At 46.7% G+C, this 26,920-nt stretch overlaps 1 protein-coding gene across 40 annotated transcripts in view; it reads right to left on the bottom strand.

Moving 5' to 3' along the window:
- LOC129540268 (liprin-alpha-1-like) overlaps window positions 1-26,920 on the bottom strand; it is a 152,204-nt gene that overhangs the window by 6,812 nt on the left and 118,472 nt on the right. For 35 of the 40 annotated variants that reach the window (XM_088831241.1, XM_088831192.1, XM_088831194.1 and 32 more), the window contains 7 exons: window positions 22,564-22,665; window positions 21,931-22,095; window positions 20,576-20,797; window positions 18,516-18,662; window positions 8,002-8,064; window positions 6,271-6,494; window positions 2-4,576 (listed from right to left, as the gene is read on the bottom strand). In XM_088831241.1, coding sequence (XP_088687367.1) covers window positions 4,432-4,576; window positions 6,271-6,494; window positions 8,002-8,064; window positions 18,516-18,662; window positions 20,576-20,797; window positions 21,931-22,095; window positions 22,564-22,665 — 1,068 coding nt within the window. In that variant the 3' untranslated portion in view covers window positions 2-4,431. Of the gene's footprint in view, window position 1; window positions 4,577-6,270; window positions 6,495-8,001; window positions 8,065-18,515; window positions 18,663-20,575; window positions 20,798-21,930; window positions 22,096-22,563; window positions 22,666-26,920 lie in introns of those variants that run through there. The other 5 variants (XM_088831284.1, XM_088831287.1, XM_088831295.1 and 2 more) reach the window with 3 other exon arrangements.

Genomic DNA, 26,920 nt, shown 5'->3' with positions numbered 1-26,920 from the left:
GAATGAGGTAAGTGTAAAATTGGGTAACAAAAGACTGTCGTAAAAGGCAATCTCACAGGCTTTACATTATAACCAGAAACTTATTTGAAAATCTATTAGCTATGCTTTCCCCCAAGTACAAAATAAACCCTTGTTATAGCTTAATGCCATCTTAAAGGACTGTCTTGTTCAAGAGAGGCAGGGCTGTGGGGCAGCGAGAGCACCCGACTGAGTGCAGAGACCCCGGACCAGAGCCTCCCTGCAGCCGGGCTCTGCCCTCCCTGGAACCCAACAACCAGATGGCCCTGCCGGGCAGGAGGGCAGAGCAATGCCAGCACCGTGAACCCTGCATGGCATGAACTGCCCTGATGAAAGGACTGTGCTCATCGCCAGACGCTGCTCAGAAGAACCAGTTTCAAGAGTAAGAAACCTCTCAGCAAAGCCGTCCAGACCTTTCTGTTTGAAGGAGGAAAGCACACCGCTTGTGCCACCACCCAAGAGCATTTGTAGTGATGATGCAGGTTACTGGAACCCATCACGACCAGAGAAACACAGAAAAGGTACCTAACCCCTCCATGCGAACACCACGGGTCTGCCTTGGATTTCTAGGGAACACACAGACTGGGGGCTACACCCTGAAGTGCTTACACACAGTTCGAGTGTAATTCGCTCACTGTGGTTGCCATAAAGCACCCCTAGGTCTCACTAACAGATGATCTTGTATCAACCTAGAACAGTGGAATAGGGAGGGAGATTTGAGTTAGGTTCAAAAGGGAGGGGACATATGGGTGCCTACGGCTGATCCATGTTGAGGTTTGACAGAGCGGCACACCCCGGCCACCAATCCCAGGGTGACGGCGCTGCCCTGCTGTGCCCAACAGGAGGGCTCCCGGGCACTGAGCTGCCTGAACCAGAGTGCGGCTGCCCGAGTCCTGCGGGAAGGCCCCAGGAGTCCTCGGTCAGCGGGCTGGGAGCGGGAGAGGGACAAGGAAGGCCAACCCTCGGGGCACTGGATCCCAACAACAGGGGCTCATCCAAGTGACCCGAGGGGAGCGGCACCGAGCTCCCTCCTGATGCTCCCTCCATCAGGGATGCCGTGATGGACACGAGAGCCTCAGGAGGAAAGAGAGCTGGACGGCACCACGGGTACACGTCCAGGCTCTGATCAGACCAGTCCGCACCGCTCTGCTGTGTGTGAGCCTGGGCTCTCTCAGTCTCAGTGTCCATGTCTGCTGAATGGGGATAACAGCAGCCTAGACCTCACCTGGGTGTCTGTGGGATGAGATGACAGACTTGGAAAGCACTTGACACGGTGCCCGGTGCACAGAGTCTCCTGCACACTGCTACCCACCGTCAGTAAATTGGCTTCCCGCAAATCTAACATCTATGTCTTTTAAGAAAATCTAACAGTCGTGACTTTTAAGAAAACACCGAATGTAAATTCCATGGTGGTCAGAGGTTAGGACTTGGCACTTTCACTGCCGGGACACTGGTCTGATCCCTGGTTGCGGAAGTAAGATCCCATAAGCTGTGCAGCATGGCAAAAAAAATAAGTAAAGAAAAATTTAAAAATAACCAATGATACTATGTCTATTATAAATAAGCATGAGATGATTAGAAGGCAAACAAGTGGGAGAAAGCAAACTGTTACAATTCTCCCAACAAATGACCTATTTCCAACAGAACCATCAGCATATTTTAAGTGGTAGGTGAGCTTCGTTACTTCCATTAAAACGTCAATTATTCACCAGTACATAACCACATAGTGTTCATTCATGTTAAACGATAAGGACTGTTTAACACTTCACAGAGAAACAAAGGCATGCTAAAGTACTAAGTAGTTTACCTTTCAACGATGCTTCCTTAAATCACTAGGTTGATAGATGCATGCAAAGAAATGAAAAGACACCAGATTTATTGTGACTCTGAAGCTAAAAATTCAAGAATCAGTATAGGCAAAGACAGTAAAGCAAAAAAGACTGCAAACATATAAGTGAGATGAAGATTTAGAGAACATGTAACTGGAAACAGAACATATTTTTGACCACAGAAATTAAATAAGCTATTGAAGATTTACTAGAGAAACACTATCAATTATTACTCAGACGATACAATTCCATTACAATATCGTGACTTAATAAAGCACAGCATTCTGTACAATAAAGGGCCTTAACAGTTGTCTATTCTCAGCCAAATTTCTCTATAAATTAGTTTCTCTCAAAAAAAAATGTTAAACATTAAATTAGTAATTTAACTGATGAGGAAGTTACCATAATACCTATTTCAACATTGAAGAAATCTGACCACTTATTGGATATTTATGTAAAATCCTTACAAAGAATTTGATTTAAAACTTCTCAAAATAAATTCATTAAAGCAGGTTCCCTGTGAAAATATGTAAGAATGAAAACTAGCATAATAGCAGGTGCAGTCATTAACCATAGAAGATACTTTTTTAAAGTCTAAGAGAGACATTAACTGTGCAAAAGCTGATGACATTGAGAGTCTTAAATACAAGCGCCTACACAGAAAGGATATTGTGTCAAAAGTCCATTAAATCTACACTTAAGAGGGTCATTTCTTTATGTAAGGATCATCTCATTTATGAATTACACACGTTATGTAGTTTAGGATCCATCTACATTATGCTTATAACTGCATGCTGCTGCTGCTGCTGCTGCTAAGTCGCTTCAGTCGTGTCCCCTCTGTGCGACCCCATAGATGGCAGCCCACCAGGCTCCCCCGTCCCTGGGATTCTCCAGGCAAGAACACTGGAGTGGGTTGCCATTTCCTTCTCCAATGCATGGAAGTGAAAACGGAAAGTGAAGTCGCTCAGTCGTGTCTGACTCTTCGCGACCCCATGGACTGAAGCCTACCAGGCTCCTCCGTCCATGGGATTTTCCAGGCGAGAGTCCTGGAGTGGGGGTGCCATTGCCTTCTCCTGTAACTGCTTAGTGATACGCTAATTCAAACTTACTGCTATGGGGGAAACACACCATTTAATGAGACACGAAGACAAAGCACAAACCCTACTAAGGGGACTCACGCTGTGGACCACAGCACCGCTATGACCAGAGCAAGTGGGAGGATGGGGGAGGGGAGACGGATGGGCAAACGACAGCTGATTGACAACGACTGATTGACCGTTGCCTGACTGACAACGACTAAGCAGACAGCAGGATGAGACAGGAAATCAAAACCAATGACAAAAGCAGACACACCGTCAGAGAAGTCCAACAGCAAGGAAAACATATACAGAACTGTTCTTTTACAAATACTCGGAAAGAAATCAAGCATGAAACCACAGAGAAATCATCAAAGAATTTTAAATTTCAACTACTTAGTCAATGATGCAAATTATAAAAACAGCGTGTCAAAAGACCACAACATGGACTAGTTACCACTTCACATGCCACTAAAATGATTCACAGTGAATTTAATTATATGCTGACTAACAATATAGCTAACATGAAATGGGTGGTAACGGAAACAGTGATAATGCAAGTGCAGTTACAAAGCAGAGTGTTGTACACGTGATTTCATGGGGTAAACAGCAATGCACTCACAAAACCCAGGCTAAACATGAAAGCAAGCTGGGACATGTGCTTTAGAGCCACACACTCTGTCACCAAAAGCCCTAGGTAGTCATCCTGTTTTTAGACTCGGAAGAGTGAGGAAGCCCGACTTCTTCCCTGGGGCCCCCGGCTTTTAACCTGGTTTCACACGTAGAGCTGGCCTGAGCGCACGGCCAGGCCCATCAGCAAGCAGACCAGTTGAGATTCTTGGGTTTTGTCCCCACCGCATGCCCTGCACCCTGCAGTCAGGCATCCCCAGTGGAAAATGTGCGGCACGGTTTTCACACGCCATGAGAGCTGCCTATGGTTACTTTCATGAAGCTGTCTGCTCCCTGAGAACAGAAACTTCCCTGCAGCTGCTGTGCCCAGCACAGGCCAGGCCCAATGTTACAGAGGCAGGCTCTGGCTGAGTTCACGATGACGTGCTAAGCCAGTGGTCCAGAACTGAACTGAACTGAATTTGTCACTGTGCCATAAAGACTAGGCAGTTTTAAAAAATCTTAGACCTCTGAGCGTAGCAAATGTACCTGATTTTCTTCTGGGTAAAAAGAGAAAAAACAAACAAACAAAAGAAAACCAGTGTGCTGGGGGAGGGACGCGGCAGGGAGGAGCCAGACACATATCCCAGTCGTGATGCCCAGCTTGTCTACTTCCTGCGGCGGGCTGTGCCACCTCCTTTGGGACTTGGAGCGCCCACTGCTGTGCGAGCAGGAGCTGGCAAGCGAGGAGGAGGGATACAGGTTGAGGGAGCATGTATGGCAAAACCAACCAATATAATATTGTAAAGTAATTAGCCTCCAAAAAGAATAATATAAATAAATAAATAAATACACTGAAGGAAGACATAAACCCATTGACAGGACACATAGACATCCCTTTAATAAAATATAAATTTGACAAGCTGAAAAAATAAATAAATAAATAAAAAATAAATAAAATGACGGAGGTTGCCTAAGCTCCCGCTGCCCACACTGCTCTCAGTCTCCTCGGCCGACTGCTCTGTGTTCTTCTCTTCGTTCAACCTAAAATAGAATAAAACCCGTCACGTGCCTTTGTCAGCAGGGGAGTGTGTCTCGACAACACATTTGGGCTGGCATTCTGTGTCACGATTAGCAAATTCCAGAAACAGTTGCTCAATTAACATCTCAGCAAAAAGGTTCAACTTTTCCTCTTTTGACTAGCACTGAGTCTTACAAAGTGGCCCCTGATCATTCACGTTTGATTGCACTTATTTACTCTAACATTCTGACGGGGCCTGGGTGGCGACTCTCTCCCTGTGAGGAGATACCTGAAGTTGACAACCTCTACCTTTTCCCTGCTCTCAGGGCAGAGATGCACGTCAGTGCCTCAAGTCTTTTCCACTGGGAATCGGGAACTCTGTACAGTCAAAACAGAGATTCACGAACAAGCTGGAGTTTCTAAATACAAGTCCCCAGACCAGATGAAGTGCTGAGTTGATCTTTTTTTTTTTTTTTTTTTTGAGGTTGTATATGGACAAACGCATCACTTGATGAAGTTCTCCCCCAGCTTTGTGTGAGTTTCTGGATTCATGTCAATGTGCCATATTAACCTAGAATTCATGGTTACTGCTCTTCTCCCCTAGTGTGTCATGGAGGATGTTATACAGCAGTTTAAATACTCGATTATGCAAATAAAATGATTTTCAAATTAAAATATAAGATTCTTACAGGAACTAAACTCTCCAGTTTCACTTCTACTTATACATCTTGAAAGTTTTTCACTGTTGATAAGTTGATGGACAGAATTTACCATTTACATCAAGTCAACTTGTTGTATAAGGAAAAATCACTTTTACGACAACTTGCTGTAAAAATAAGAATATTAATATATAACCATTCCATATTTCCTGGGGGGATGGGGAAAGACAATCTTCCTGAGCTCGTCTGTGCTCAAACACGGCCTACAAAGCAGTCTGTCTATGGCCTCAAAAGTGAGGTGGCACAACCTGCATTTGCTGGTTGTGCCGTCCATCCCCTGCCTTTCCCCCAGTCTCCCCACGCTCAGCTGACAGGGACGGGCACCTCCGCCTCAGCTGACGTGACGAGAACTATCTGAGCAGCAGCTCTGCCAGGTCCTGTGCAGGGTCGCCGGCCTGCAGCCACTCTGAACGTGGACTAGGGACAGGGGAACCGCTGTGGGGGTGTGGCACCAGGCAGGCCTCAGGGCCCCCAGCCACCCGGCTGTACCCAGGCCCAATCTACTGATGAGATGAGTAAAACTCAAACACATGTCCTTGGACCACTGTCTTCCAACATGCCAATCTTCACGCTGTATTAAGTTAAAAGGGAAAATGCAGATCTGAGTGGGAATTTGCTAACCACAAAACTCCAGCTTTTCTGATTCAGGCGGCTTTTCACCAGAACGTGGGAGGCTCTGAGCGACACAGGAGGGCACGCCCTCAGTGCTGGAGGGTGCACGGGCGGCAGGGGACACCGCCTCAGCACCTCACCCACCTTGGGGCTCAGAGCTGAGGGGGGGACACCCCACAATGCCCCCCACAGAGTGCTGACACCACACTGTGGACAGAACGCCCTGGCTGACTGAGCTCTAGAATCAAGGGCAATCTTGGAACTGAAAATTCTTGAGGCAGACCTGAAGTCAGTTTTCTTACTATGGAACACTCAGACTTCTCTAAGGAGAAGACAGTTCCCCAGAGAAACTGAGTTTCCGGGGAGCTGGCATCAGGCTGACCCACCGGATCTCTTCGATGATGGCGTCCAGCTGCCCCTGAAGCATCACAGTCGGAGTCTCAGCATCGTTCTGCCCGCTGGGCGACAGCTGAGTGGCCGAGCTGAAGAGGGTGACCCCGTCGCCCTTGCCATCAGACACGCCCTCGTCACTCTCGAACGCCTGGGCCACGTTGGCCAGCATGCTGGCTTGCTGCACGCGATCCCAGCCCTGTTCCTTCAGGGTCTGCACCTGGGCATGAGAGGACCACGTCTCGTCAGCGACATTCAGGAAAGCTCAAGTCTATCAGGAACTGAACACAATTTTACATGGAAGCCCTGACTGAGGATAAATGGGTCATGCTTAGGAGACACTGGCATCTCTTAAGCGAGCAGTACTAAGAAACGGGCAGGAGGAGAATTCAGTTCCCATATGGCCTGGTGACACTCAGCTCTTAGCGTGGACAGAAGGCAATCGTATGAGGTTATTCACAAGGGAGGGCTGATGGAGTCAGAGACAAAAATCAAACATTAAAAAAATACATCCATGCCCCCATCAGCCAGGCTGAAGGAAAATAAGAAAAAGCAGTCCTTCAGCTCAGCAGCCGCTGGGTCCACCTCAGTTGTCATCACTTGTACTGGTTCACTGAGGAGGGCCACCCTCACAGGTTCCCAGTCCTCCATTTTCCAGGCTGGTCTGAACACCCACAGACAGGAGCGAGCAGGGGCAGCCAGGGGACAGGAGGGCCAGCCCCACCACGGCTTTCCTCTCAGGGCACAGGCCCTCGGCTGTTCTGGGCGGCGGCCCCTCGCACTGCAAGGGCGGCTCTGTCATCAGAGACGCACGGGAGGGTGCCTGCAGGGCCCCGTGCTGCCCTCCCACTCTCACACCTCACACCCTTCTCTCCACAAATGTCCCCCCTGCCCCACTGTAACCCAGGTCCTGCCTTCTTTTCCCAGACATGACCTCAAAGCAACTGAGGGGCAGCCTCGAGATGCTGGCTTGCCGGCTCCCTGTCCCCAGGGGCCAGTGCCCTCGTCCCCTGTCTTCGTCACGACCCCTCCCCAGGCCAGGGCCACCCCCTTCGCTGGCTCCAGGACCACCTGCCATCATTCCTGCTCCGCTCCAGCGAACCAGCTGCCTATGGGTTCACCCCCATCAGCCCGGTCAGCACATCCTCTCCCTTCCTGCGCCTTCAAATCACACAACGGGAACCAGCAGATTCCTCCTCCAGGGCTCCCTGCAGCGCCTGCTGCGAGTCTCTGAAAGTTCCCTGGGAGCGGCCTCTACTGTCCCCCTCCCTGCCTGGTCTCCAGCTCTCTGCATGCAGGCGGTGTGCCCCGCCCCGCAGGGCAGCTCCCCGGGGGCTCTCAACCCCTGGACTGCCAGCAAAGCCCCAGAAATAAACTTCTAAGAAAGAAACGAAGGGGTGAGGGTGGACCGAGAACAAAGTTCGAGCACGGCGGCTGCTAACACTGGGGCCATCGGGGGATCCGGCTCACTAATGCTTTCTGTAAGGGTTATGGGCACACGTCTACGTCTGTTCCTTTACACACTGCCTGTGGATGCTGTCATGCTTATTGACTAGCATGAAATGCTGCTACTCAATTATTCGTAACCAGTAAAGACATTTACTCTGGGGCCCTCTTGGGAACAGTTTTCCAACTCCTGTCCTGGAGCTTTCCCCCACACACAGATCAAGCCGGGACAGGCCACGCCATATGTGCCTCTTTGTAAAGGGGCCATGGGGCTGGCTCACCTTATCCTCCAGATCAGCCATTCTCTTATTGTGTTCTTCCTTCACGTCGTCTCCCTGCCTTGCCTACAACAGGAAAAACAAAAACTCATGAACTTCAAGAGCAAAGTACGGTTCTTCTTTTAAAAGCACCGGGGAGGGGAGAAGGAACAAGATGGCGGAGGAATAGGACGGCGAGACCACTCTCTCCCCCACAAATTCATCAAAAGAACATTTGAACGCGGAGTAAAGTCCACAAAACAACTTCTGAATGCTGACAGAGGACGTCAGCCACCCAGAAAAGCAGCCCATTGTCTTCGAAAGGAGGTAGGAAAAAACATAAAAGATAAAAAGCGAGACAAAAGAAGTAAGGATGGAGCTCCGTTCCGGGAAGGGAGGCTTTAAAAAGAGAGAAGTTTCCAAACACCAGGAAACACTCTTACTGGAGAATCTGTGGCGAGCCTTGGAAGCTCAGAGGGCCACATAACCCTCTTTTTTTTTTTTAAGATTTTTTTAAAACCCACAGATTACCCGCCAAACGGTAACTCCCAGCAGAGAAGCAGCGCAGACGCCTGCATATGCCATTAGCAAGCGGCGGCTGGGCAGGGAGGAGCCGGCTGAACTTAGAGAGAGGACTGGGCTTGAATGCCGCAAGAACATTTTGAGAGAACTGGGGAGAGCAAAGCAGACTGTGGGACAGCTTCCCCACGAAAAGGCGGAAAGCTCTAACCTAAGACTCAGCCAGCCCCGCTCACAGAATAAAGGACTGAGCAGAGTGAGCCAGCTGCGGTCGGCCCATCCCCCATCCCCCACCGAGACAGGCAGGGAGCGCAGCCAGAGCTGGAGCGGGCAACCGCGGCCCCAGAAAGGCATCTGATACAAACTGCAGACAGGCTTGTTGCTAGTCAAGACTTCTTGGGCTCGGGCCGGTCGATATCCCCCTGAGAAGGTGCGCCAGTTGTACACCCAGAAAACTGAGTAGCGGGGACTGGGGAGGCGATAAGTCACAGAGACCGCGCTCGCCAAACACCTGGTCCCCTGAGCTGCTCGGACCGGGGAAGGCACAAAACGCAGGCCCAACCAAGTCTGCGCCTTTGTGGAGTACCTGAGAACCTGAACTTGAGCCGCTCAGACCTGGGAAGTGCATACAACCCGGCGCTGGCCTCGGACAGTTCCTGGCAGAGCAACCTAGAGCCTGTGCAGTGTAGACTGGGACAGCATACGTGCTGTGAGCGGGGGCAAACCCAGTGTGGCCGAGACGCTGCGAGCACTCCCCACAGACGCCAGAGATATTCGTCTGCAGTGTTCCTCCCTTCCCAGTACAGGACTGAACAACTGAGCCTTAAAAAGTGTCCACCCACCCCCTAGTATCAGGGCGGAAATTAGACACTGAAGAGACCAGCAAACAGAAGCTAAAACAGAGGGAACCACCTTGGAAATGACAGATAGAGACGTCTAGAGGCTACTCCAAGAATAAGACCAAAAACCAGAGGCAAGAGGCTTAAGCCCGAATCCTGAGAACACCAGAGAACTCCTGACTCCAGGGAACATTAATCAATAGAAGCTCATCAAACGTCTCCATACCTACACTAAAACCAAGCACCACCCAAGGGTCAACAAGTTCCAGAACAAGACATACCACGCAAATTCTCCAGTAACACAGGAAACTAGCCCTGAGCTTCAATATACAGGCTGCCCAAAGTCACTCCAAACCCACTGACATCTCATAACTCATTACTGGACACTTCATCGCACTCCAGAGAGAACAAATCCAGCTCCACCCACCAAAACACCAACACAAGCTTCCATAACCAGGGAACCTTGACAAGTCACCTGTCCAACCCCACACACAGCGAGGAAACTACATGATAAAGAGAACTCCACAAACGGCCAGAAGAGGGAAAGGCCACCCCAAGCAAAGCATTACAAGCAAGATGAAGAGGCAGAGAAATACCCAGCAAGTAAAGGAACAAGATAAATGCCCACCAACACAAACAAAAGAGGAAGATATAGGGAATCTACCCGATAAAGAATTTCGAATTTTGGTGGTGAAAATGATTCAAAATCTTGAAAGCAAAATGGAGTTACAGATAAATAACCTGGAGAAAAGGATTGAGAAGATGGAAGAAAGGTTTAATAAGGACTTAGAGGAAGTAAAAAAGAATCAATATACAATGAATAATGCAATAGATGAGATCAGAAACACTCTGGAGGGAACAAACAGTAGAATAACAGAGGCAGAAGACAGGATAAGCGAGCTAGAAGATAGAATTGTAGAAATAAATGAAACAGAGAGGAAAAAAGAAAAACAAATTAAAAGAAATGAGAACAATATTAGAGACCTCTGGGACAATGTTAAACGCTCCAACATTCGAATCATAGGAATCCCAGAAGAAGAAGACAAAAAGAAAGACCATGAAAGAATACTTGAGGAGATAATAGTTGAAAACTTCCCTAAAATGAGGAAAGAAATAATCACCCAAGTCGAAGAAACCCAGAGAGTTCCCAACAGGATAAACCCAAGGTGAAATACTCCAAGACACATATTAATCAAATTAACAAAGATCAAACACAAAGAACAAATATTAAAAGCAGCAAGGGAAAAACAGCAAATAACACACAAGGGGATTCCCATAAGGATAACAGCTGATCTTTCAACAGAAACTCTTCAGGCCAGGAGGGAATGGCAAGACATACTTAAAGTGATGAAAGAAAATAATCTACAGCCCAGACTACTGTACCCAGCAAGGATCTCATTCAAATATGAAGGAGAAATCAAAAGCTTTACAGACAAGCAAAAGCTGAGAGAATTCAGCATTACCAAACCAGCTCTCCAACAAATGCTAAAGGATCTTTTCTAGACAGGAAACACAGAAAGGGTGTATAAACTCGAACCCAAAGCAATAAAGAAAATGGCTACGGGATCGTACTTATCAATAATTACCTTAAACGTAAATGGGTTAAATGTCCCAACCAAAAGACAAAGGCTGGCTGAATGGATACAAAAACAAGACCCCCATATATGTTGTCTGCAAGAGACCCACCTCAAAACGAGGGACACATACAGACTGAAAGTGAAGGGCTGGAAAAAGATATTCCATGCAAATAGAGACCAAAAGAAAGCAGGAGTAGCAATATTCATATCAGATAAAATAGACTTTAAAACAAAGGCTGTGAAAAGAGACAAAGAAGGAAACTACATAATGATCAAAGGATCAATCCAAGATGAAGATATAATAATTATAAATATTTATGCACCCAACATAGGAGCACCGCAATATTTAAGACAATTACTAACAAGTATGAAAGGGGAAATTAACAATAATGCAATAATAGTGGGAGATTTTAATACCCCACTTACATCTATGGATAGATCAACTAAACAGAAAATTAACAAGGAAACACAAACTTTAAATGATACAATAGACGAGTTAGACCTAATAGATATCTATAGGACATTTCACCCCAAAACAATGAATTTCAACTTTTTCTCAAGTGCACATGGAACCTTTTCCAGGATAGATCACATCCTGGGCCATAAATCTAGCCTTGGTAAATTCAAAAAAGTTGAAATCATTCCATGCATCTTTTCTGACCACAATGCAGTAAGATTAGATCTCAATTACGTGAGAAAAACTATTAAAAATGCCAAAATATGGAGGCTGAACAACACGCTGCTGAATAATGAACAAATCATAGAAGAAATCAAAAGAGAAATCAAAATATGCATAAAAATGAATGAAAATGAAAACACAACAACCCAGAACCTCTGGGACACTGTAAAAGCAGTGCTAAGGGGGAATTTCATAGCAATACAGGCACACATCAAGAAACAATAAAAAAGTCAACTGATTAACCTAACTCTACATCTAAAGAACTAGAAAAGGAAGAAATGAAGAACCCCAGGGTTAGTAGAAGGAAAGAAACTGTAAAAATTAGGGCAGAGATAAATGCAAAAGAAACAAAAGAGACCATAGCAAAAATCAACAAAGCCAAAAGCTGGTTCCTTGAGAAGGTAAATAAAATTGACAAACCACTAGCCAGACTTATCAAGAAACAAAGGGAGAAGAACCAAATCAATAAAATTAGAAATGAAAATGGAGAGATCACAACTGACAACACAGAAATACAAAGGATTATTAGAGAATACTATCAGCAATTATATGGCAATAAAATGAATAACCTGGAAGAAATGGACAAATTCCTAGAAAAGTACAACTTTCCAAAACTGAACCAGGAAGAAATAGAAAATCTGAACAGACCCATCACAAGCACGGAACTAGAGGCTGTAATCAGGAATCTTCCAGCAAACAAAAGCCCAGGTCCAGGTCCAAATTCTACCAAAAATTTAGAGAAGAGCTAACACCTATTCTACTCAAACTCTTCCAGGAAATTGCTGAGGAAGGGAAACTTCCAAACTCATTCTATGAGGCCACCATCACCCTAATCCCAAAACCTGGTAAAGACCCCACAAAAAAAGAAAACTACAGGCCAATATCACTGATGAATATAGATGCAAAAATCCTTAACAAAATTCTAGCAATCAGAATCCAACAACACATTAAGAAGATCATACATCATGACCAAGTGGGCTTTATCCCAGGAATGCAAGTTTTCTTCAATATCCGCAAATCAATCAACATAATACACCACATTAACAAACTGAAAAATAAAAATCATATGATTATCTCAATAGATGCAGGGAAAGCCTTCGACAAAATTCAACATCCATTTATGATTAAAAAAAAAACCCTCCAGAAAGTGGGAATAGAAGGGACATACCTCAACATAATAAAAGCTATATATGACAAACCCACAGCAAACATTATCCTCAATGGTGAAAAACTGAAAGCATTTCCCCTAAAGTCAGGAACAAGACAAGAGTGCCCACTCTCACCACTACTATTCAACATAGTTCTGGAAGTTTTGGCCACAGCAATCAGAGCAGAAAAAGACATAAAAGGAATACAAATTCGAAAAGAAGAAGTAAAACTATCACTGTTCGCTGATGACATGATCCTCTACACAGAAAACCCTAGAGACTCTACCAGAAAACTACTAGAGCTAATCAATGATTACAGTAACGTTGCAAGATATAAAATCAACACACAGAAATCCCTTGCATTCCCATACACTAATAATGAGAAAATAGAAAGAGAAATTAAGGAAACTATTCCATTCACTGTTGCAACGAAAAGAATTAAATACTTAGGAATATATCTACCTAAGGAAACAAAAGACTTGTACATAGAAAACTATAAAACGCTACTGAAAGCAATCAAAGAGGACAGTAATAGATGGAGAAATATACCATGTTCATGGATTGGAAGAATAAATATTGTAAAAATGAGTATACTACCCAAAGTAATTTATACATTCAATGCAATCCCTATCAAGCTACCAACGATATTTTTCACAGAACTAGAACAAATAATCTCACAATTTGTATGGAAATACAAAAAATCTCGAATACCCAAAGCAATCTTGAGGAAGAAAAATGGAACTGGGGGAATTAACCTGCCGGACTTCAGGCTCTACTACAAAGCCACAGTCATCAAGACAGTATGGTACTGGCATAAAGACAGAAATATAGATCAATGGAACAAAATAGAAAGCCCAGAGATAAATCCACGCACCTATGGACACCTCATCTTTGACAAAGGAGGCAAGAATATAAAATGGAGAAAAGACAGTCTCTTTAACAAGTGGTGCTGGGAAAACTGGTCGGCCACTTGTAAAACAATGAAACTAGAACACTTCCTAACACCATACACAAAAATAAACTCAAAATGGATTAGAGCGCTAAATGTAAGACCAGAAACTATAAAACTCCTAGAGGAGAACGTAGGCAAAACACTCTCCAACATAAATCACAGCAGGATCCTCCATGACCCACCTCCCAGAATATTGGAAATAAAAGCAAAAATAAACAAATGGGACCTAATTATAATCAAAAGCTTCTGCACAGCAAAGGAAACTATAAGTAAGGTGAAAAGACAGCCTTCAGAATGGGAGAAAATAATAGCAAATGAAGCAACTGATAAAGGATTAATCTCCAAAATATACAAGCAGCTCCTGCAGCTCAATTCCAGAAAAATAAATGACCCAATCAAAAAATGGGCCAAAGAACTAAACAGACATTTCTCCAAAGAAGACATAAAGATGGCTAAAAAACACATGAAAAAATGGTCAACATCCCTCATAATCAGAGAGATGCAAATCAAAACCACAATGAGATACCATTTCACACCAGTCAGAATGGCTGCTATCCAAAAGTCTACATGCAATAAATCTGGAAAGGATGTGGAGAGAAAGGAACCCTCTTACACTTTTGGTGGGAATGCAAACTAGTACAGCCACTATGGAGAACAGTGTGTAGATTCCTCAAAAAACTGGAAGTAGAACTGCCATATGATCCAGCAATCGCACTCCTGGGCATACACACCGAGGAAACCAGAATTGAAAGAGACACATGTACTCCAATGTTCATTGCAGCACTGTTTATAATAGCCAGGACATGGAAGCAACCTAGATGTCCATCTGCAGACGAAAGGATAAGAAAGCTTTGGTACATATACACAATGGAGTATTATTCAGCCATTAAAAAGAATACATTTGAATCAGTTCTAATGAGGTGGATGAAACTGGAGCCTATTATACAGAGTGAAGTAAGCCAGAAAGAAAAATACCAATACAGTATATTAACGCATATATATGGAATTTAGAAAGATGCAAATGATAACCCTGTATATGAGACAGCAAAAGAGATACAGATGTATAGAACAGTCTTTGGGACTCTATGGGAGAGGGTGAGGGTGGGATGATTTGGGAGAATGGCATTGAAACACGTATGCTGTTATATGTGAAACGAATCACTAGTTCAGGGTCAATGCATGTTATAGGATGCTCGGGGCTGGCATGCGGGGATGACCCAGAGGGAGGATAAAGGGAGGAGGGAGGTGGGAGGGAGGTTCAGGAGGGGGAACTTATGTAAACCCGGGGCGAATTCATGTATGGCAAAACCAACCAATATAATATTGTAAAATAATTTGCCTCCAATAAAAAATAAATTAATTACCAAAAAATAAATAAATAAATAAAAGCACCGGGGAGCCGTGACGTGAGCAGCCTGTGCCCTGGTTCTCGAGGTGGTCCCCTCCCACAGCCATGTCTGGTGGGCTCTTGAGCATCCCCAGAGCAGACGGGCAGGTGCAGAGAGAGGCAGGGACTTCACTTGTCAAAGGTCACTCCCAACGCTTCTCTTTGGCTGAGCACCTGAGGGACCTTAGTGTCACCAGCCATTACCTGTTGGAGGAGCTCGGGGAGCAAGCAAATTTACACTCAGAAACAAATAGACTTTAAAGGGGATCAGCTTACACACACGTTGGTAGAGAAAATTCCCAGTACATAAACAGAAGCTTGAGTCTGGTTTAAGGGGGTAAAATGAATTCAAGTTATAAAGCAAAAGGTGAGAAAATTCATTTTGGGAAAAAAGCCAGTGGAGATAGACATTCACATATTTTTCTTTACATGCAACATCACTTAAATTCTTTGTAATGATTGCTGTTGTTCAGTCGTGTCTAACTCTTTGTGACCCCATGGACTGCAGCATGCCAGGCTTCCCTGTCCTTCACTATCTCCCAGAAGTTGCTCAAACTCACATTCATCGGGTCAGTGATGCCATCCAACTGTCTCGTCCTCTGTCGCACCTTCTCCTCCTGCCTTCGATCTTTCCTAGCATCAGGGTCTTTTCCAATCTGTCAGTTCTTTGCATCAGGTGGCCAAAGTACTGAACCTTCAGCCTCAGCATCAGTCCTTCCAATGCATATTCAGGACTGATTTCCTTTAGGATTGATTGATCTCCATGCAGTCCAGGGGACTCTCAAGAGTCTTCTCCAACACCTCAGTTCAGAAGCATTGATTCTTTGGTGCTCAGCTTCTTTACGGTCGAACTCTCACATCCATACATGACTACTGGAAAAACCATAGCTGTAACTAGGTGTTCCTTTGGTGGCAAAGTAATGTCTCTGCTTTTTAATATGCTGTCTAGCTTGGCCATAGCTTTTCTCCCAATGATAATTCATATTCAGTTCAGTTCACTTGCTCAGTCGTGTCTGACTGTGCAACCCCATGAATCACAGCACGCCAGGCTTCCCTGTCCATCACCAACTCTCAGAACTTGTTCAAACTCATGTCCATTGAGTTGGTGATGGTGTCCAACCATCTCATCCTCTGTCACCCACTCTCTTCCTGCCTTCAATCTTTCCCAGCATCAGGGTCTTTTCCAGTATGAAAATTCATATTAAAAAACTGGAAATAATTACCTCAAGCAATTTTTAAATGTAATAACAAAGTTGGCAAGTCTGTGTTTTATAAAACGAGCATCAAGCTCGTGGTTTAAAAAGCTGTTTTAGGACCTACTATATAAAAAAAAAAAAAAATGGAGAGAAGACAAAAGAATGATCTATTTGAGACTGGCCCTGTGTTAAAAATTGCTGAGGCTAATTGCTGGGTCATGGGCATTTATTATACTATATTATAGAAGTGGTATATGATTATACCACTTTTGTGCATGTTTGAAATTTTCCACCTTAAAAAATTAAAAAACAGGTTCAGTTCAGTTCAGTCGCTCAGTCGTGTCCGATTCTCCGCGACCCCATGAATCACAGCACGCCAGGCCTCCCTGTCCATCACCAACTCCCGGAGTTCACTCAAACTCATGTCCATAGAGTCAGTGATGCCATCCAGCCATCTCATTCTCGGTCGTCCCCTTCTCCTCCCGCCCCCAAACTTTCCCAGCATCAGAGTCTTTTCCAGTGAGTCAACTCGTCGCATGAGGTGGCCAAAGTATTGCAGTTTCAGCTTTAGCATCAGTCCTTCCAATGAACACCCAGGATCGATCTCCCCCAGAATGGACTGGTTGGATCTCCTTGTGGTACAAGGGACTCTCAAGAGTCTTCTCCAGCACCACAGTTCAAAAGTATCAATTGTTCGGCGATCAGCTTTCTTCACAGTCCAACCCTCACATCTATACATGACCATGGGAAAAACCATAGCCTTGACTAGACGGACCTTTGTTGGCAAAGTAATGTCTCTGCTTTTTAATATATTATCAAGGTTGATCATAACTTTCCTTCCAAGGAGTAAGAGTCTTTTAGTTTCATGGCTGCCATCAGCATCTGCAGTGATTTTGGAGCCCAAAAAAACAAAGTCTGACACTGTTTTATTTTCTGTTAAAGTCTTCTCCAGCAACACAGTTCGAAAGCATCAGTTCTTCAGTGCTCAGCCTTCTTTATGGTCCAATTCTCACACCCATACGTAACTACTGGAAAAACGATAGCTTTGACTATACGGACCTTTGTCGGCAAAGTGATGTCTCTACTTCTCAATATGCTGTCTAGGTTTGTCATAGCTTTCCAAGGAGCAAGCATTTTTAAATCTCATGGCTGTAGTCACCGTCTGCAGTGATTTTTGAGCCCAAGGAAACAAAACCTCTCACAGCTTCCACAGTACGGCATCGGCATTCAAATATTTTTAAAGCAAAACAAAAGTTTACTTTGAACTGGCTTAGTCATAAACAGCATCCCAAGCTCAACAGCCTCTGAGCAGCTGTTCTGAAAGTAAGGAAGTGCATCCCTGATTGGGAGACATTGAGCTCTCTGCCTAAGCGGGGAGGGCGCCTCACCGTGGGTCTCATCATCGCAGTCAGAACCACTGCCCCCTGGGAGCCCACGTCTGAGGCTCTACAGTCCAGGCCCAGGAACACAGGCATGGTGGGGACAGTGCTGACACGTGAGGCTTTAAAACCCTCAGTAAACAATAGCATATGGTACGTAGTATTTTCTGATCTGCCTCTTGCAGCCACTATTTTGTATATCGTAATGCATTCCACCTCATACATTTCAATGATTTTCTAGTGTTTTATTTTTGTGGTGGGGCCAATGATACATGTTGGCACACACCGGCCCGACTCACTTTTTTTGAGAGAAGCCAGATTTGGTTTTCCTGGTTAAGTCCTGATTATCTGAGACCACACAGGAACAGGAGCGAGTAAGGCTCACCAAACCATAGGAAGGACAATCCCTAAACAGACCGGAGCTCTAACCCTTTTGTCACAATGACCCAGTTCTCCACAGGCAGCCCGCTGCCCTGAAGTTCCCTGCTGCTCTCTGCTCTTTCAGTAAAAACGCTAACAAGCCAACAGATTCACGTTCAAATAAAACAAGGGAGTCAGGAGAGGAATTTCACAAAATGGTTAAACCAAGTCCCAAATAATTCAAACCTGCAAGTTGCAGTCACCCCCAAATTTTAAAAAATGTATTTCCTTCCAGTACGCTGATTTACCATGATGTACATCATGATTTACCATGATATACCATGATGTACATAATTTACATTATGTACATGTTTTAGGGTCATAAGAACTTTACACAGGGACTTGATTTCCAACGTGGGAGGTCACATGAAAAGGTCTTTACCTTCCCTCCTCAGTAATTCAATACTATAAAAGTCAGACACAGTACAGTAAAGGCCATTACCTGTCGATGCATAGAATCCTCATTTGCGATTTCCTTTTCAAGTTTATCATTGAAGTCATGCACATAGGCAGCTTCACGCTGTGTGGCGAGGGAGCGTTTCTCTAGGGTAATGATTCTCTTTTCCATGTCCTCCTTCTGGGCCATGGCCTACACCGGGCATTGCAGAGGAGAAAATGTAAGTTGTTATCATGGAACACTCCGATACACTTGAGTAACAAAGCTGGACTAAATCCTAAGTTTCAAATCAAACATAAAGTCAGCGTACTCAAAATTAAACTCCTAGACGTGGCAGTTTTCTTGAACGTGAGCAAAAACACGCCTACCTCCAAGGTCACATTTGCCATGATGGGCAGCCATCTGTCTGAATGTTCTGCCCGACTAATCGGTTTACCAAGCTTCTTTGCTATATAATAAATCCAAACAGCAAACAAAAAGTATACTAATCTACCCTGTTATTGCAAGAATTCCAGGAGGGAAGGTATCTGGCATGAAGTCAGGACCTCTGTCTGCTACACCATACAGGCGGACGTGACCAGAACAGGGAGGGACCTACAACAGACCCAAGAGGGAGCTCTGAGGCTCGTTTCCTCGGGTAAAAGTTGGAAAAATCTCATGCAATTTCCTCAAAATTAAAGTAAGACTATTAACGAGTGGAAACAGAAGTCAAAGTGTAACACAACTGGAAGCAGCCTTCTCAAGCAGAGTTAAACCACATGTATGAAATGCTCAAACCAGGACCAGAACTTGCTGCTGGCGCGACTCCTGTCTGCCAGCTCAAAATCCATTTTGGGTCCCTCTGCGGTCACTAAGTAACCAATGTAGGCCAAGTCCTAATATTAAAAGTGAAAGGTCTTAAAAACACTTTTTCCAGAATTCTCAACGTACTAAACTCTGTCACCTAATCTCCTCCTGTTGCCAAAGAGTAGTGTGAGAAGGTTATACAAACATGTGCAAGTATTTCTGTTTTGAGTTCTCACACAGAATTCCTCACACCAAGCTACTAAACAGGTACACCTGCTGGAACACATGCTGGAGCGGCTCTGTCTGAGACGGTGTCACGGGGGAGGGGTGGGGCAGGGTGGGCGCTGTCTGTCTGCATACAGAGGAGAGGTGAGGCTCACAGGAGGAGGCCTGAACCCCCAGCACTCTTCTGTTTTCACAATGACCGTTAGGTAGTTTCTCATAAATCATGACACCCGCAGACATGACTGCCAGAAACATCAGGAGTCTACGCGGTTACACAGCTCGGGCCTGAGGACCTGAGGGTGAGCAAACGCCACTCGACTGGTCTGACCGCCGGGATCACTGTCACACATCCCTGTCAAGGAGCGGAAGCTCAGCAAACCAGAGAAGACGGCCAGGCAAGCTGCCTCGGCAGAGCCCACACAGCATGCTCCCATCTCTCCGAGAGAACGGCCTCCACAGACGTCACCAGACGCGCCTGAGCGAATCAGAAGGAAATCTCAGCATCGTCAGGAATACATTCGACAGGCAGGTGGGGGGGCGGGTGAACTGGGAGATTGGGGCTGGCATGTATACACTGCTGATACTACGTATCAAGTCAACAGCCAGTAAGGACCTAGTGTACAGCACAGGGAAGGTTCCTCAGTGCTCTGTGGTGAAGGAAATGGGTAGGAAATCTAAACAACAGGGATATACGTAGATATATATATACACATATACATGACTGATTCAGTTTGCTGCACAGCAGAAATTGATCCAGCAGTGTAAAGCAACTACATGCCAAGAAATGAATGAACGGATAAATGAATGTTTTAAAAGGAACACACTGGGCCCCCTAGAACTTGTAGAAATGAGGAGTCCACACCCAGGGTGCAGCACAGCGCAAGGGCTACCCTCATGTTGGTCCACTGCCAATGGACCGCCTGGATCAGGCCTCTTCTACCCCAGAGACCTCGACACAGAGGCGGGGAGGCAGCCTGTCGTGGTCTCACCAGAGCTCTGCTCTTACTCGTGCAGCCATCCCGAGGCTGAGATCACCGGGAGAACAAGGGACCCACAACCACCTCAGGGCAACAGACACGGCCGCCGTCACTCACTTCACGGACATCCCGCTCCAGTTTCGTGTTCACTTCCTCGGACTTGAGGAGTTTCTTCCTGGCCGTGTCCAGGTCCTCCTCCAGCTCTCTCACGTGGGCAGAGAGGGCTGCCAGGCGCTCTTTCATCTGGCTCTGCTCCCGCAACTGCTTGTCTATGACTTCCTGGAGCTCACTCATCTTAGCCAGGTTTTGCTCGTGGCTTAGAGAGCCATCAGACGATCTCTGAGGGGGAAAGGAAGCCTTAGACAGCCTTGTTTTGGGAGGGAGGGGACACAGCACTTCCGGGAAATCGGCGAGGTCAAAACTGCCTTCTGCTCTGGGAGCTCACAGGACCCTCACGGCTGCTCAGACCTACATGGTGCATTGGTGATGCTGTCCATCCCGATTAGAACCGGGTGATTAGAGTCAGACTTTGTCTTCTCCTGGACAAAGGGGTGCTTAAGAGATCCTGCAGCTCTGAGCCACAAGTCTAGTTTGCTAGTCATTAAAATACCCCAGGTGGGCGGGTCCTCAATCAGAACGATAAATAGAATGTGATGCCCACCACTACAGCCTTCATACATTTTTAAAACGAAAGGATACAAATGACAAACCTTTAACTGAAATTACACGATGACTGATCAAACTTACCTCTTTATGTGTAGCACCTAATTCTTCTTCTAACAAATGACACCTTTCGAGTGATATACCTAACCGCTCTCTGAACTCAAATACAAGAGGTCGAGTCACTGTGTGTTGATGTGTGTATACACTTTAGTGCACTCCTCATTCTATACTCACTCTAATACATGGCTACTGTAACAGAGTATCTTTAATGGCTCTCATTGATCTTAACATCAAGAAAATCTGCTTGTTAACAGCTTTAAATTCTAAGTTTGAGAGAATAAAATGTTATCCTAAATTAATTATATTGCCCAGTTTTTAACTGCAAATTGATATACAGAATATAATAAACCTTGAGACATTTATGCCAACTAATACTTTTTAACTGGGGGCTTCCCAGGTGGCTCAGTGGTAAAGAATCCGCCTGCCAATGCAAGAGGGCAGGTTCGATCCCTGGGTTGGGAAGATCCCCTGGAGTAGAAGATGGCCACCCACTCCAGTATTCTTGCTTGGGAAACCCCATGAAGAGAGGAGCATGGTGGGCTATAGTCCGCAGGGTCACAAAGATACAGACATGACTGAGCATATACGTAGGCAATGTTTCTTAACCATATAAAACTCTGACTTCTTACAGAAAAAATGTATTTACAAGAATTCAAGAAGCTCAAAAGTCAACTAGTTACATAAATACATGCATCATCCACCTAACAAGGCAGCAAGTGTACAAATTCAGGAGGTTGGGTGGCTGGTACCTTCTCATCCAGGGACTTGTGGTGGTCAAAAAGAAATTTCAGCGCCCTGAGCAACTCCAACTCGCTGGTCATGCTGGCTGGGGGCTGCTCCTGCTGCTTGCCAGCCGTCATCCGGAGGGATGGCACATTCCGGGAAACCAGGTACTCCAGGTGCTCCAGCAGCAGCTGCAGGGTGGGGCCAAAGGAGCACCTTCAACCTCATACTTGCATTCAGGGCCGGTAACTCCTCTCAGCCTCACTCTAAAACCGAAACCATGCTAAGGCATGTCAGAATCCCACCAGTTCAGTCTCAAGTTAGAGTGGACTTCCCAGGTGGCCCAGTAGTTAAGACTCCACACTTCTGCAGGGGTCATGGGTTTTAATCCCTGGTCGGGGAACTAAGATCCCACACAAAGTATAGCATGGACAAAAATGTAAGTGAAGAGAACTCCCCCTCAAATGTAATAATTACATTAGCTCTCATCATAAATTTGAAGCAAGGTATGAGAACCCCGAACTGATCCACCCCAGTCTGCTCAGTGGGACGTTGTGAAAAATGACTTGAAAATCAGATAGAGTTTAAAGTCAGCAGCACAGAGCCCAGAGGTAACTGCCGCGGGGCAAATGTCAACACGTCAGAATCCCTCTACTGACCCTGGTATTGTTCCTTTCGGCTCTGAGCTCAGCGAGTTCTTCTTCTCTTTCCAGGAGCTGCTTCCTATATACATTTACCTCCTTGGTAGAAGTCAGAAACTTCTAGAAAACAATTAAATTAGTCACTAAATGCAAACACAAGTTAAAAAGAGAGCGAGACAATGAAGACTGACCCTGTCAAGTCTCTCCAGACTCCACACAAAGGATCTCCCTGTCCCCCCACAGAAGAGGGGGTCCGCTGACCCCAAGACCACACAGACCACCACAACTCAGACCGGCCGTCAGCCTCCACCACGACCTGGCCGCACGCGGCAAGGGAGAACCCAGAATCCAAGCCTGCCTTCTCAAGACCCAGGGACATCTGAGAAACGTTCCTAAACATAAACCTAACAACAAAGTGGATGAAGAGATTCTTAAACGACACACAGACAAGTGACCTAGAACCACTGGGGAAAGTGAGGAAGAAAGGCAAGGTCTACAAGGTCACCAGGCTTTGGAGTGTTCCTCTGGGAAAAAGGCTGATGGCACCCCAAGGCCATCTGTTAGCTTGACCCTAGTGAAGTCACACAGTCATTCAATAAACTGGTTAAAATGTTAAATTCATGTTATATGTATTTTACCACAATTTGCGTGCACACGGAGATGTCCAAGTGGTGAACTTGCCCAAATTGAACCACAAAGCATTATTCATTCTTCTGTATTTCTTGGCACAGATACGAAACTCCTGGGCTACGTATCCCCTATTACATACTGAGTATTCAGGACCCAGAACAGTGCCCTACACTTGTCAGAGGCATATAGTAGACATGTGAAGCTATGAGGGTGTATGTTATACACATAAGCAGTAGGTTCAGTTCAGTTCAGCCACTCAGTCGTGTCCGACTCTCTGTGACCCCATGAATCACAGCACGCCAGGCCTCCCTGTCCATCACCAACTCCCGGAGTTCACTCAAACTCATGTCCATAGAGTCGGTGATGCCATCCAGCCATCTCATTCTCGGTCGTCCCCTTTACCTCCCGCCCCCAAACTTTCCCAGCATCAGAGTCTTTTCCAGTGAGTCAACTCGTCGCATGAGGTGGCCAAAGTATTGCAGTTTCAGCTTTAGCATCAGTCCTTCCAATGAACACCCAGGACTGATCTCCTTTAGAATGGACTGGTTGGATCTCCTTGCAGTCCAAGGGACTCTCAAGAGTCTTCTCCAGCACCACAGTTCAAAAGCATCAATTCTTCAGCACTCATCTTTCTTCACAGTCCAACTCTCACATCCATACATGACCACAGGAAAAACCATAGCCTTGACTAGATGGACCTTTTTTGGCAAAGTATTGTCTCTGCTTCTTAATATACTATCTAGGTTGGTCATAACTTTCCTTCCAAGGGGTAAGCGTCTTTTAATTTCAAGCAGTAGGTACCCGTCATTAAAATCCTGGACACACTGGTCTGTGATTTGTAAGGCAGGGGACGTTAAGGGGTCTAGCCTTTCTGCTTCAAGGACTGGCTCTCTAGCTCAGTCCACGTGGTCCAGAGACTCCTCCAGCCAGTATTTCCCTTCTTGTGGGGCCCCCGCCCATCCTCTGTGCAGCACCGCAGCACCAGCACAACCTCTTACAAGATCAACCTGCTGGGGTCGATCCTGCCCACTAAGGTCAAACGCCCTGCCTGGCAGGGCCCACAACCAGGCTAACAAAAGGAAACACAACCCCAACACTTCGCCAGGTGAGGGCCAATCTGACGGGCCCAGCCCCCCACTGCTCTCACCTCAGGCCACTCTGCTTCCAGGACTCGGTCCGAGGCCAAGTTCTTCCTTGTCTTCGCCTTTGCTTTGGGGTTGAAGCACTGGAATAACGCCCACAGGCGGGCCCTTCTGCGACCCATCCTCACGGATGGGGGCAGACCCCCACTCAGGGCAACTGCTGTTTCACAGCAGGATACCTCAGCTCCTGAGCTATCACCACTGATCTCACACTATGACCACCGCTCTCACACACACACTGCTCTCACACACACTGCTCTCACACACACTGCTCTCACACACACCGCTCTCACACTATGACCACCAGGACCACTGTCTCAAGGAGAAATGGCACGAAGTCTCTGCCCCCAGCACGTCTCCCAGGAGCACGGAACCAGAACCCATTCAGTCACAAGGGGTTCCATGGTAACAGGGGGGCTGGGCTCGGGCCCACCATCAACGGTGCAGAGCGGGGGAGGGGCTGCCAAAAAGATGGCAGGTGAGTGTGGGGTACGGGAGAGGGAAGGCCGTGCCAACACCTCAGGCCCACCGCCAAACATGACCCTGCAAGGTACTGGTCACAGTCGGACCGAACAGTTGAAACTGCTTCAGAAACCACCACCACTAGGAATGAGCATGTCTTCTAAGTGGCCTTCTGCCCCCTCCACCCCCCAAACAAGCCTTCAGTGAGGCTACAGAAAGGGTACCCCTGAACTCAAGGGCATCCCCAGAACCCATCCAGCTGAGGAGGACTCACCACGCCAGCCGCCCCTCACTCTCACCCTGAGCTCAGTCCTCCCTGACTGACTCCCTCACTCGAGCTCAGCAAGGGCTTGACCAACCTAGCTCCAGACACCTAAAATGAACCCACAGTGGGTACAGGGGTTCATTCAACCTGCTGCGAACTCACCCTCTTAACTTCAACCCTGGGCTACCAGATGACTCTGCCCCGTGGGGGCTGCACGGTGGAGGTCCGGGGTGTCCCTGACTCGAGCCGCAGCAGCCAGCACCTCCCAGACCATGCCAGATGCTGCCCCTCCCTCCACCCCCAAGTCTCCCACCCCCTCTCCTGGCCCCACTCCCACGCTCCCAGCTCTCCACTCGCCAGGGCACAGGCCACACTGCTCCTGGCTCAGCCCAGACCTCTGCTGTCACTTGAGGACCTCAGTCCCCGGGGTGCTTGGGGTCCTATATCCACCCATCTCAGCGATTACAGACTCTGGGAGAGACAGAGGACAGTTTGGTGTCCCGCCCGCAGTTCACCCTGAACACTCTCTTTTTTTGGCTTTATCTACTGGAGTTCTCTGAGATGTCTTTTTGATACCTCAACTACTGCTTTCAAAAGACTGTAAAATCACTGTGCTCAACTTTAAGAATAAAATCTTCATTTTCAACCTTAAAATGAAACTGGAGGCAAGACTAAACGCAGTCAATTTTTCAAACTGAAAAAGAAAACCCACATGTGACCACGTCAGAGAATACAGGTCATGTAACCCCTCCCTCCTCAGCCTTCTCCACCCCCAGCAGCCCGTCATCACAAGGCCTGCCCTGGGCCGGCAGGGGTGGGGAAGTGACCTGACCAGCTCCTCTGTTCCCAGGCCATGTGGGCCGCTTGCACCACCTTCTTCACAAGTTCACATGGCACTGAAACAACCCGGGCAAGCTGGGGCTTCTGATCAGAAACACAACCGTGGGTACTAGGCAAGGATCCCTGGTTCTTGTTTACCCCAGTAGCAAATAGAGATGATCAATACAATTACTGTGACTGTTACATGTGGCTTCAGATAAGAGAAGACACCCAGGGCGTCCCCACTTCAAGTTACAGACGCAAGCAGCTTGTAGGGCAGCCCACTGGGAGCTAGAAAAGCTAAACACGGTTTAAAGGAGGTCCTTGAAAGTGAGAGTGAAGTCGCTCAGTCGTGTCTGACTCTTTGCGACCCTTTAGACTGTAGCCTACCAGGCTCCTCTGTCCATGGGATTTTCCAAGCAACAGTACTGGAGTGGATTGCCATTTCCTTCTCCAGGGGATCTTCCCAACCCAGGGCTCAAACCCGGGTGTCCCGCATTGCAGATAGAAGCTTTACAGTCTGAGCCAGAGGTCCTTAGGCAGCCACAATCCAAGATTTCGAACAGGAGGGAAGCCCAGTGAGGGAGCTGGAGACCGAGAGGGCCGCTCCTTTCCTCGTGGCATCTGAACAAAGCTGACTCTGTGAAGAAAAGGCAGGGAAAAAGTCAAGCAGAGGGGACTGGCTAACACAGCTCTGGACAGTTCCTTGGGCTGGGAAGACAAAAATTTGAGTGGAGGCCTCACATGTCAGTCCGGATGACAGAGACCAAGCTCCCCAAGAAAAGGGAGGAACAGAAAACGTACCCAACACAGCCCAAACCGGCTGAGTGCTGAGTATCAGTCACCTCGTGATGCTCAGGAGACAGAAGGTGGGCTTCAGGACCTGCTGAGAAGGGGGGGCCCTGGGAGGCACCCCAGGCTTCCAGACAGAGACGCTGGAGCGCTCCTCCCTGGGGTCAGGGGGGGACGGTGGGGGAAGGCTTCTGAGACTGAGCTTACAAGGACCCCCTAGCCTCAAGTCACTCAAACCCTGAGTGAACAGAGAGCTCTGTGTCCA

This window comes from Moschus berezovskii, chromosome 2 (genome assembly GCF_049115385.1).
Source record: "Moschus berezovskii isolate FMDL1 chromosome 2, NW_MosBer_1.0, whole genome shotgun sequence".
In the NCBI taxonomy this organism is placed as follows: domain Eukaryota; kingdom Metazoa; phylum Chordata; class Mammalia; order Artiodactyla; family Moschidae; genus Moschus; species Moschus berezovskii.
The sequence above is the reverse complement of the archived record's forward strand: the minus strand, read 5'-3'. Positions and strand labels throughout refer to the sequence as shown.